Raw genomic sequence first — 12848 nt, forward strand, 5'->3', positions numbered from 1 at the left:
TTTTTTTAATTGAAGTATAGTTCATGAGGATCATGTTTTTTATCAGCTATTGAAATTTAAGTTTGTAAGAGAAATTAGTCTGTAACCAGATGACTAATTTGTGTAACCAAATTTCTGCTAACTACTGTTGGGTTCTTTACTTTGTGCTTTCTAATTCTTAAGATTCTGAGTTAACGGACAAAAGACTTTGTTAAGGATTGTCCCATAGATAATAGAGCCATTAATAGAATTACTAGGAAGTGGGGGGATGGAGTTGATACGTTAATCCTAAATAAAGATGGAACTATCTGAACTGACATAGTAAAAAGGAAAAATCACTATTTTTGGGAAACTTGAAGTAGACTGGAGTGACTAGTACTAGTCTAAATAGTTAGCAAGGCACATACTTCATGGAAACAAAGCTTTTGTTTTAAGAATTGACTCCATTTCTGTCTCTGATAAAGTAATTATTTTTTTTGTTAATAGAAGTGACAACATTAATTTTGTTACACTGATAAATGGCCACAAAAGTATGGAAGCTACCTAAAATTTATATCAGTCTCTTGAAAAATCTAGCCCCTCAAATGGTGATAAAATCAAGACTAGGAGAATGGGATTTTGAACCATATAAAAAGATACATGTATTTGAATTCTTATGGTAATAACCATCATGGTGATATGCTTAGTAATATATACACTAGCTTCTCTTCAAAGAAATGTTACTTTATTATGGAAAGAAGGAGAAGTGACTTGTGATTGGTTGTACTTTTCTGTGAATAAGATACTTCCTTGGGGAAAAAAAAAATTACTCACAAAGTGTCCAACTCTTTGCGACCCCATGGACTGTAGCCTGCCAGGCTCCTCTGTCCATGGGATTTTCCAGGCAAGAATACTGTGTTAGCAGCTTGATACCATACAAGTTTTTCTCATTCTTCAAATTCTTATAGCACCTTCCCTTCCACATTCTAAATTTTAATTTAAAAACCTTTGTATAGTAATAATGCACTGTATCAAAACAAATGGTAACGATGCGTTTTTTAATGTCCTTTTCTCACTTCTAGATTGTTTTCAGTGAAAAGCCTCTGGAATTTTACATTGTTTCAGACTGTTAGTCCCAGGGGAGAAAAAAAGAGTAAATAGGAAGAAGTGGTGATCATATTATGGAGTGGATGACATAAAAATGGAATAAAATAAGGATGAGAAAGAAAAGTTTTTAAAGACAGATATTGCAGTTAACCAGTTTGGGTCTATTGAGATAATACCAATAGAGTTGTTTTACATATCAGTGAAACTAAAAACCAGGGTTCCAAGTAATGTTAGGATGACACAGTTTATGGTGTACTTCAGAGAGTAACGGTTTCTCCAATGTTATTTCCAGACTCTAAAATAGAGCTCAAGCTTGAGAAGAGAGAACCACTGAAAGGCAGAGCAAAGACTCCGGTAACACTCAAGCAAAGAAGAGTTGAGCACAATCAGGTATTTCTAGCTTTATGATCACTGTATTCAGGTGTAAGTAATCTGCTACAACACTTAACCTGCCTGTGTCCCAGCCTGTAGTTAATAGTTGACACCCAGAATCCAGCACATTCAATAATAAAGTGTTCATTAAATGACTCTGGAAGTCTAAACTTTTTGTGTTCTGTCAGTAGGGTATCCTGTGTTTACTGCAAAAGCTGTGTTTAGCAAATGTCTCATTTGTGTTTGATTCTGTGCTAAGCATGGTTCAGAGCCAGTCATGTTGCCTTTTTAAGAGAAATGCCAGTATTTTTAAAAGGTAGACACCCCTGAGGAATTCTGTTATGATAAAAGGCAGGGTAATGGTTTCATATTTGTGTCTGTTTCTAGGTCTTTGATTTTCCTTTTCTTTTTGTCTTATATTCTGTGGCTTTCCCCTTAGTTCTGAAGCCAGTCTGGTCCTAAGACCATACTGTTTTCTTTCCTTATTCTAGATGAAAATTCATCATTTCGTAGGGGAGGTAAGGTGCAGTTTTCCAAAAGGAAAATGTAGAAACTAAGGGAAAATTAAGCACAGATATAAATGAATTCAGTTTACAAAGTATTAACTAATCAAGGATTGATCTATCCCTAAAGTTCTTTTCCTTATCATTTTTCTGTCTCATTGACTTTATCTTTTTCATTCTTCCTTTGTCATTTTTTAAGTCACACATCCTCAGTGGAAGTGTTATTGATTTCCTAAGCCCTGTTTCTCTTAGTTTGATGTAATTAGGTTGAATATCGGATTTGTTTGTTAGCAACAAGCTTAGTGACTGTATGGACAATGTATAGAACTTTGAATGAAAGAAGATTTTGTTTAATATTGAACAAAGACTGGAATAAATATTTTGTCCTTTTATCTGTTATAGCCAGGGAAGAGCTGCAGGGGCACACTGAAGAATAAGGAAATAACAAAGAAAGAGAAACTAGGAAGATCTGGTGAAGAGCACTGAAATAGACAGACATGGAAAACTTTGGTCCAGTTAATGTAGGCAAGATGGTGTAGTGCTAACAAGAATGCCTTGATTTGTCAAATACCAGGTTAAAAAGAGGTTGAGGTTGGGAGGATGGTATTAAATATGGTTCAAGGGGTAATTGTTTGACTTGAGGCATCTAAATCAAAGGACAGGATAGATAGTGAAAGGAGAAAGTACATTTAGGAGATGGCAGGCAGGATTTAGATGATGGCTTTATTATACAAAATTTAAATTGTATAGAAAAGTAGAGGAAAGAGTTTAATTGACCATTCACAGAACCTCAACAGTTAACATTTTACCAGTTTTATCTTCATCTGCACCCTGCAGTGTTTTTAGTGTTTTTGGTTTTGTTGTTTGTTGCTGAAGTGTATTAAAACGAATCTCCAACCACCTCTCATTTCACACATTAAAATGTCAGTATTTCAGTATATATCTCTAAAAGATAATAGCTGGATTTTATTTTTATTTGGAATGATAGAGGCATTGTGTGTGTGTGTGTGTGTAAATAATTCTTTCATATCTGTGTTCAAAGCTCTATACATTCTTCATACAATCACCTCCAGTTTCAGAAGTGTCTCTTTCATGATTGAATTACTCAAATTAAGTTGCATACAAACTCCACATATCACTCGGTGTTTTAGGGTTTGTCTTAAGTCTGTAGCTATTTCCGCTGTAACTGTTTTCCCTCCCTCCATTTGTTTGGTGCTGAAACAAGATTAGTTCTCTACAGAATTTCTCACTTTGTGGATTTGGCAGATTGCTTCTTCAAGGGTCATTATTTTATGTCCTGTATTTCCAGTAGACTGGGAGTTAGACTTTTAGTGGGGCTATGTAATAGACCTTTCTGTAATGATGGAAATGTGTTATATCTGCTATTCATTAGGTAGCCTCTAGCCACAACTAATACTTGGGATGTGACTTGTATTTTTACCTATATAACTAGAATTCCTTTATAAAGAACTTCCCCTTGTGAATTGCTTAGTTACTTGGAAATAAAATTCATGTAGGAGAGCCAGGATAACTGCTTACATGCCTTTTATTTGCCAGTTTTCAAGTTAAGTGCCCTAGTCATTTTGAAAGGTGATCAATAATATGTTTTTACTAGTATGGTTTTTATGTATTTGATATATGATCAATTGCAGTCATTTTTTTCACGTTCAAATTATGCCATCTGTAGCTGCTGGGAATTACTGAGTTGGTTTCTCTCTTTTATTGACCCCATTTGTCTTCGATAATTTCTTGTTTTCTGGCACAGTAAGAAGTCCTGGGCTCATTTATATTTCCTGCCTCTTATAAGTCAGTCATTTTTTCCAAAGAATTCCTAATCTTTTTAGTGAAAAATATTATTTGGGACCTACCTACAACCTGGATGCCAGGGAGTTCTTTCCTGCTGGGTTGTCATTGTTCTGGGCTTTCTCAGTGAGTAGAGCTAGTGAAAGTGTGGAAGTGTTAGTTGCTCAGTCGTGTCCAACTCTTTACGATCCCATGGACTGTTGCCTGCCAGGCTCCTCTGTCCATGGAATTCTCCAGGCAAGAATACTGGAGTGGGTAGCCATTCCCTTCTCTAGGAAATCTTCCCAACCCAGAGATCGAACCCAGGTCTCCTGCATTGCAGGCAGATTCTTTACTGTCTGAGCCACTAGGGACGCCTGAGTAGAGCTAGGAATACTTATTTTTTAGAAAGAGAAAATAGGTCATGAGTTTCTCAACTTGAGAAACTTGAATGTAGGCTATTTTCTAGGTCTTATAAACTTCTGACTCTCTTCTATTATGCTGAGTATCTTGGTTCTTAATAGCTTCTTATGTAATTTTCACTATGTTTCTAAATAACGCTATTTACTACTAATAGTAAAACTGCTAATTACAGTTTCAGATTGGGGGCAGTTTTTCTTATGTCAAGGATATAAAATCAAAATATTATGCTTAAAGTCACTTGAAAGAATTTTTTTGTCCTTTGGTGTTTTTTTTTTAAATTATTGAGAATATATGTGGTTTTATTTGGGCAAAAGAAGAGTCAGAAATCTGGCTTCTGTCTTTGTTCTTTCTATTCATAGGTTACTATTTCTATTAAATTTTGGTTGTTTTTTGTTTCTTTTTTTAAATACAGATAAATAATACATTTATCTCTTTATTATTATATACACTCACCTCCTTATAAAAAAGACAGCCTACACTGCACATTTCTGTCTTTCTGTTCTTAATCTGAACACATCCTGGGGAGTCACTTCATAACAGGATATAGTAGAGCCATCCTCCTCATTGTTTTGTACCACTGCATGGTATTGCGTTTTATGGATTTTCTGTAATTTATTCAACCACCAGCTTTCCTTTTGGTGGATATTTGGATTGTTTTCCGTTATGTGGTATTCTGAATGATGCGAAGGTGAACCAACGAGCATGTTTTAGTCAGTTTATGAAATGTAGAAGTGAAATTACTGGGCAGTTTTTCTAGGTGCTAGCAAATTCCCCTGTGTAAAAGTTGAAGCATTTTCAATTCCCACAAGTACTGTGTAAGAGTATCTTTCCCTCCTGGAGGAATATGGTGCCATTTTTGCTTTGTTTCTTGATGTTAATATGAGTAACCATATTGGTCATGTTTTACCTAAATCAGTAGTTCTTAGTAAGGTGGATTTTAATTATCCTGATTATCTTTTTTATAAACTAGTTATAAATTTGTTTAGAGCTTGTATTTTTACTGAGTGGGATTTATATAGCCTCCCTTAATAACCTAGTTCCTGCATTCTCATGTGCCTCAACTACCTAATGTCTTCTGAATAACTTTTTACCTGATAGATTTTTTGTTTGTTTGTTTCTTCCTCCTGTTGTCTCCATGATAAATTGACCACTTTCTATAGAATATCTTGCTGTACATAGATGACATTACAATTCTTGACCACAGAGCATATAGCAGTCACATTAACTACTAATTTTACATAACAATGAGTTTCTTCAGTCAGTAGTTATTTGGTCGATCTTACTTGAAGTAGTTATATTACTGAATGTAATTTGTTTTTATTTATACTTCTGAAAGTCACTTGTTTCATAGTGGATTCTGGTAGAAAAAAAATTTTCTTTTTTTAGAATTAATCATCTTCACAGAAAACTAACTTTCACTGTGAAAGATAGTTTTCTGTGAAGATGATTAATTCTAAATAAATTAGATAGTGATAGTCAAGAACTAATAAAAATTGGTTGACAGTCCTCAAGCAGAGAACTTAATAAACCTGATCCAGAGAAAGCATAAATAATTTATAGTGAAGAATGTCCTTCCTTACCCTGTTGCCAGCTATTCCCATAGGCAACCAATAAGTTTCTTGTGTTTTCTTCCAGGAAAGAAAATTTAAAAATCTTTAAATGGAACTTGGCCTTTACTGTCAAAGATAACTAATTTTTAAAATGTAAACTTTTTTTTGTATAAACTGTAATAGTTTCAGTAGATGTTTGGTAAAATTTTGATGAGATTATCTCAGTTATTTATTCAGAATAAAACAAATGGAAACTCCTAGAATTTGGTAAATAACCAGTTTTAAGGGAAAAGGATGATTCTTCACTCATTTACCTTCATGGTTATAGGTAAAATATTTGGTCTTTTTAAAGTACTCATTATTTTTATTGGCCTTGAGCAATTAATTGATTATTAAAGAAGTAGCAGTGTTGGAATTAGTTTGAAAAAAAATACTTGACTTTGAAATGCATAATAAGTCAGTTACATTGTCTTAAACCAGTTATTCTCAACCCTGGCTACAGATTAGAATCCCTTTGAGCTATAAAATTTTGTTAAGCCCAGGCCAGTCTAGAAGCGATTCTGACTTAATTGGTCAAAGGTGGGGTTGGGGCATTTGGTGTTTTTTAAAAGCTTCCTAGATGATACTGTGCCACCAGGATTGAGAACCTCAGATTAAAACTGGTGTTCCATGCTACTCAGATAACCAGAAACTTTAACTATTAAGAAGCATCTATGGACAGAGGAGCCTGACAGGATACAGTCCGTGGGGTCATAAAGTCAGACATGACTGAGCAACAAAGCACATGCACACACGTTATATATGTGTGTAATTTGTTTACAGATTTGTCTTTTGACTGACATTGTTTACATTCAGCAGATTATTCCTATTGGTAGTAGGAAAAGAAACCCAAAGGTTCAGATTATGAGTCAAAGGGGGAAAGTTCCAAATAGAGATAAATACAAAACCAGGTGTGTGAGACAAAGTGTGTACCTTGTGGTGTTTTGGTAGTAATGCTTCCAACCAAATGAACTTACTTATTGGATGACTATTCTTGTCCTAAGATAAGAGTGAAATATATTTCTGTCTTTAAAATCAGTAGACACTAACTTGGATATAAAAACATGGCTTATCTATATAAAATATTAGCTTAAAAGCAGAAGTGACAATTTAGGCATATTCTAGTATAACTAATCATTTATGGGCGTACCCTAGTTAAAAGAATTTAAAAGAATCCTCTGGTAATAGAGGTTTCAAAGTTGAATAAGATGATACTTCGAATGTAGACTCTCAAACCTTACTCCAGAGCTACTGAATCAGAATCTACATTTTAACAAAAACTTCAAGTAGAGGCACTAATCTAGTGCTTTTCACGTGATTCTATTTAAATTGTCCTAACCACACAATAAGACTAATGTTTAATCTTTTCTAACAATTATGAAATGTATGTTTTGTTTTTAAAAGGAAATTAGCTTCTTATATATAATAAATGACTTTCTTACAAGTCATGATCAGCCTGCTTTTTATTTAGACAGCCAGAGATGCAGCTATGATACTGGAGCCATATAGCGAACAACACATCACAAAAGGAGCCAGTGATAAATTAATGTGTTCCCCCACCCTCACTTTTATTATAATATGTGAGCTCCTTTAGTTGGACTCTACCATATTTTCAGTGTTTTCTGGTGCCTGCATATCTGTTCAGTCATTACATTTAGTGATACTTGGAAGGCAGAGTGTTATTTTCAAATGCTGGCATTTAGAAACTTAATGGATTCTTAGTGGGCTAATATGGCCATCATTATTAAGGTTTTGATGTTAGAATATGACTTTTTAATGTGTCGATGCTTGAATAGAGCTATTCTCAAGCTGGAGTAACTGAGACTGAATGGACAAGTGGATCTTCAAAAGGCGGACCTCTGCAGGCATTAACTAGGGAATCTACAAGAGGGTCAAGAAGAACTCCGAGGAAAAGGGTGATGCAAGGCTTACTGCCTAGAATTGGGTTTTCAGATTGGTAGGGTCTTAGTGGTTATTTTATATTTATTGTTTTTATTTTGTTTTCAAACTAACAGGTGGAAACTTCAGAACATTTTCGTATAGATGGTGCAATAATTTCAGAGAGTACTCCCATAGCTGAAACTATAATGGCTTCAAGCAACGAAACCTTAGTAAATATGTTTCATAATATACAAGTGGTATTTTTTGTAAATTACCCTTTAATTAGAATTGGGGAGGTGGTAAATTTTGACAAACTTCAAACTTAAATGTTTTTAAGCATACTTTAAATTCATTTCCCCCATATAAATTCTGAATTTTAGAATTTTTCAATATAGCCATTTAAATATATATATAGTTCATTGTTCAAGAATCCTTAGTGTTATAAGGATACTTTTTTGCTAACATGTTTAAAGAATGATAAGGCTTCCTTCACATATGAAACACTGAATAGTTATTTTAGGTTTTTATGCCTAAATTTTTACTAAGGGAAAGTTTCAAATATTATAGAAATCGACTATCTTTTTTTTTTCTTTTAACGTTGTCTTTGTTTTGTTTGGATAATTCTGAGTCTGAATAATTTGAATCTTGGCAGGTTGTCAATAGGGTGACTGGAAATTTCAAGCATGCAGCTCCTATTCTGCCAATCACTGAATTCTCAGACATACCCAGAAGAACACCAAAGAAACCATTGACAAGAGCTGAAGTAAATGAATAAAATTTAGATCGATGCTATCATTGATCTTTTAATGAAGAAATATTTATATTTGTTGTTTGGAGTGGGAGGGAGTGGCGCTTTCTTAATTGGGTGGGGTGTGTGTGTCTGTATATGTGCATATATTATCTTGAAGGCATACTTTATTAGTGACAGTGAAAAGTAACTAATATAGTATGACATGCTAATACTATCCTCTTGCTACTATGTGCCTCTTTAAGTTCCATTTTTCAAGGGAGTGGTTATTTATGTGCTGCTTCTAATATGTCCTCTGTTAAAATGGATCTGAGTTGAAGGTGTTACTTGGGCTATGGGGGAAGCTATACTATCTTTCATTGAAAGGTCAGGTATTGGGACTTTACAGTGCCTTTGTATAATACTTGAATTAACTCTTATAAAATTAAGCTTTTTAAAGTACTAACTGCATGATATAATTTTAATGATTCTTCATCAAAGGTTATTTTGATCTGGGCATAACGGTAATTTAGCAAAGCAATCGGGTTCTTTAAAAAATCATTTTGTTTCTTAAGTTAGGAAGACTGGATTGACTGTAGTTAAAAGCATATACTAAAATTTGTTAACTATGTTAATTTTATATATTCTATATTTGATCATTTGTTTTATTACAAAATTAACAGGAAGAAACAATATACTTTTAATGCTAATGAAAAGTATCAGAGGGAACTTAACACTGCCATATTAGCTGTTGAATTTTATTTTTTTGTTTTTGAATGTGTGATCCCCATTACAACATAAACATATCTTCACACTGAGGAAATTTGAAGAGCTTTGGAAATGCATGGATAATTAAGCAATAATGAATTTTAAAATGGCAGTTGTAAAAGTTGGATAGATTTAAGTACATTCTGTTCTCTGTAACTTCTGTTTAAAATTATGTTCTAATCTGTGCATTTATATTAAATTTTAACTTGTGGTTGTTTGTTTCTTAATAGGTGGGAGAAAAAACAGAGGAAAGAAGAGTAGAAAGGGATATTCTTAAGGAAATGTTTCCCTTTGAAGCAGCTACACCAACAGGAATTAGGTATTCACATACACTGAAACAAGTATATGACGTATTCTATTAGGGCATTGTTATTTATTTATTTGTTCCCACCTTTATTGAAGTATATTTGATACATTAAAATTGTATAAACTTAGGGTATACAACATAATTATTTTATATATTCATATATAATCAGAAATTTAATTCTTCACAAATTATTGTGCCTCTGTTCTCAGAAGTAAAGTGTTCTTTCTGGGAGCTCTGTAATTACTTAATTCTTATTTTAAAATCTAAACTGAAAGCAAACAAGAAGGAAATCAGTTTTATTCCTGAGTGTTTCTCTAGTTGAAAAGACTGCTTTTAGATATCTGTTGAATTTTTTCCTCACGGGGGAATCACAACCAAACTATCTTTTTTTTTTTCCTCTTAATCTCATAAATGTATTAGCTCTGAAAAACCTTCAAAAAGGCAAATTTAGTGACTATTTATAATACTCTGAATAATTATTTTCTAATAAAACATGAATCTAAATGAAAAACGTATAGAAGTTTTAAATAGGTTGACTGATGACAGTTTTTTACTATTACCTCAAAGAATGTGTTTGAAGTTAGGAATGATAATGACATTTTATATTATTTAGGTCATAACTTTATCTAATATTTATTTTTCTCTTCCTCCTTTCACTCCCAACAGTGCTAGTTGCCGCAGACCAATCAAAGGGGCTGCTGGCCGGCCATTAGAACTCAGTGATTTCAGGATGGAGGAATCTTATTCATCTAAATATATTCCTAAGTATGTTCCCTTGGCAGATGTCAAGTCAGAAAAGACAAAAAAGGGACGCTCCATTCCCATGTGGGTAAAAATTTTGCTCTTTGTTGTTGTGGCCGGTTTTTTGTTTCTGGTCTATCAAGCTATGGAAACCAACCAAGGAAATCCATTCTATAAGTTTTTATCCAATGACTCTAAAAAAGTCAACTGAATGATATGTCTTTGGCACATTCAACTTGGTCTCCTATTTTTAATAACTGTATTAAAAAAACATTTGTGTACACTTGTTGACTCAAGAACAAAAAAAATGTGATTTCACCTCAATAAATGTAGTATTCCATTGAAAGCAAGCAAGATATATAAATGGACTTCATTTAATGTTTTGGAACTTTGGACTAGTAGGAGATCACTTCGTGCCATATGAATAACCTTTTTTAGCTCTGGAACTTTTTTGTAGGCTTTATTTTTTTAATGTGGACATCTTTATTTCTTTTTTGAGAAAAATGTATATTGTTTTTGTGTATTTGGGAAACAAGAAGGGCAAAACATGGCAGTATAATGTGAAGCTACACGTTTAAATACTTTGAATTCTTACAGAAAAGATTTTAAGAACTACTCTCTACTGTATTAAAAACTAGAGATACGGTAAATGTGAGATTCAGTAAGAGAAAAAGTAACTTGGGATTCTACTTTTTGTAACTGCAACAAAGTTTGATGGTGTTTATGGGGGAAAGTACTGGGATAATCTCTTCTGTAACCTTTCTTAATAGTAATGTTTTTGTTGTACCCTATTGTACTCACTTTTTAAAAGATAACTAGTATCATGAATGTCCTACTTCAGTAAGACCCATTTAAATGACGTTGATTTTAGCAGGAGTCTATCAGTGCAACATATGTGTCTTTTAGAGAACTGTTAGCTGGCTGTACATGTTTTTAAAGACTGTTTGGCTAGCTATAAGGCTATAATTGGAAACTTGTACTTCTTATTTATAGGACATTTATTCTATCAATCCAATTCGTTACCAAAATACTTTTTAGATAAATAAGTGTGTGTGTGTGTGTGTTTAGAAGTTAGAAATTTTAAACACCAGTCTTAATTTCCATTTGGATTCATTACTGAATTATCTTCTGTTACCAAAAACAAATTTTGCCAAGGTTTTTTGCCCTATATTTCCCAAGATAATTTGATTTGAAAGTGCAAAAAGATGTGCTTTTAAGCTACATTACACACTTTTCCTTGGATACACAGTGGTGAACACATAACTTTATAAACTCTGAAATTGAGGCGGGCATTATGATTTTTGTTTACTCTTTAATGGTTAATTTTATCCTTGTGGTTGATTTATTTTTTTAGCTAAAACTTACCTCATGTATAACTTCGGTAAAGTAGTGGGTAATTGAAATTTCTATAGAATCAAGTAAAACAAAAATTTTGACTTAATCATTTGTTTCAACTTTACAGTCATTGACAATAAAGCACATTAAAAATGTAAGTTATTTTTAAATATCATCTGAAATAGATACTTTTTAAAAAGAAAAAGCTGAAGATGTATATTTAGATCAGCACACAATTTTGATTTGCATCAGCCCTTGTGTGACATTTAGCTTTTAGATATTTTGTAGTCATTTTCCACTCACTTTGCAATTGACCAGAAACATTTTCAGGTCTGGTCTCTGCAAAGGCAGTGGGAAACTTACTCCTAGGTGAGAAATGCTTGCCTCTCCAAGTAAAAGTATTTTGAGATGAGCCACAGAGGGAGTACGTTTTATTCAGCGTTGCCTCTATACAGTAATAGCAGTCTACTTTTACTTACTTTGTTTGTAAACTATGTTTCCCATCTTTTGTTTATAATTAGAAATTGTGAGAAGCTGCATTTAATGTTCAGAAATGTGGGAGGATAAATCAGACTTAACAAGTATGTGAGATCAGTTTTCTAGTAGAAAAGGTATGGTCCAAACTAGCAAAAGTAGGACCGGATAAAGCATATAGTCTTTTTTTTTTTTTTTTTTTTTTAATGTGTACTTGGTCTTTTGTCTGTGTCTGTTTAATTCCACTAGAATAAATGTGTCCTTGATGTAAATGCAAAGCATTTCTTCATGATGAAAATTGTAGATGTAGACTTTACAATATAATTAAATAATAAAAAAGTAATTAACCTCTAGTTTTGTCATTGCAATAAATACTTTTTCAAATAGCACAAACTGTAAGGTTTCCTGGTAACATTTTGTATGTGAGATTTGTGTATTGACTTTTAGTTCTCATTTTAGTCTACTCCTTTATGTTTTGCTTCTAGTTGTTGTAGTAATCTGGTCCTCTTGTTCCTAGGTAAGCAGGGTATAGCTATTACACTCACAGAATGATGTAAGGAAGGAAGCTCTCAGAGGTACCTCTCACTCTCTACATAAAGCATTTTGCAATATATTGTCTCTTGATGTCTCATTTCTCTTCCATTCATGTGGTCAGTGTGTCACTTTGAATTAACAGTCATCAAGGGCTGTTCAGAGTTCACATAACATCTTTCCACCAAAGATTTAAGAAGGAAGCAGAGGAGACATGGAATCTTTAGTGTGGGGAGACCCAAAACAGTTTGGTTCTGTTATGTTCTGGTATAAAATCATTAGTTGAACTGACACTTCATGACATTTATGCTATGTTCACAGCTCTTTGAAATTGCTTAAAAGATTTTACT

The 12848-nt window shown here is 33.2% G+C and overlaps 1 protein-coding gene across 4 annotated transcripts in view; it reads left to right on the forward strand.

Moving 5' to 3' along the window:
- The window catches only part of TMPO (thymopoietin), a 28623-nt gene extending 16263 nt beyond the window's left edge, over positions 1–12360 (forward strand). The window contains exons 4-9 of one of the 4 annotated variants that reach the window (XM_069581047.1): positions 1358–1455; positions 7531–7650; positions 7750–7845; positions 8268–8378; positions 9341–9429; positions 10084–12360. In XM_069581047.1, the coding sequence (XP_069437148.1) occupies positions 1358–1455; positions 7531–7650; positions 7750–7845; positions 8268–8378; positions 9341–9429; positions 10084–10369 (800 nt within the window). In that variant the 3' untranslated portion in view covers positions 10370–12360. The remainder of the gene's footprint in view (positions 1–1357; positions 1456–7530; positions 7651–7749; positions 7846–8267; positions 8379–9340; positions 9430–10083) is intronic. The other 3 variants (XM_069581048.1, XM_069581050.1, XM_069581051.1) reach the window with 3 other exon arrangements.
- The last annotated feature ends 488 nt before the right edge of the window (positions 12361–12848 follow it).

This window comes from Ovis canadensis, chromosome 3 (assembly GCF_042477335.2).
Source record: "Ovis canadensis isolate MfBH-ARS-UI-01 breed Bighorn chromosome 3, ARS-UI_OviCan_v2, whole genome shotgun sequence".
Taxonomy (NCBI): domain Eukaryota; kingdom Metazoa; phylum Chordata; class Mammalia; order Artiodactyla; family Bovidae; genus Ovis; species Ovis canadensis.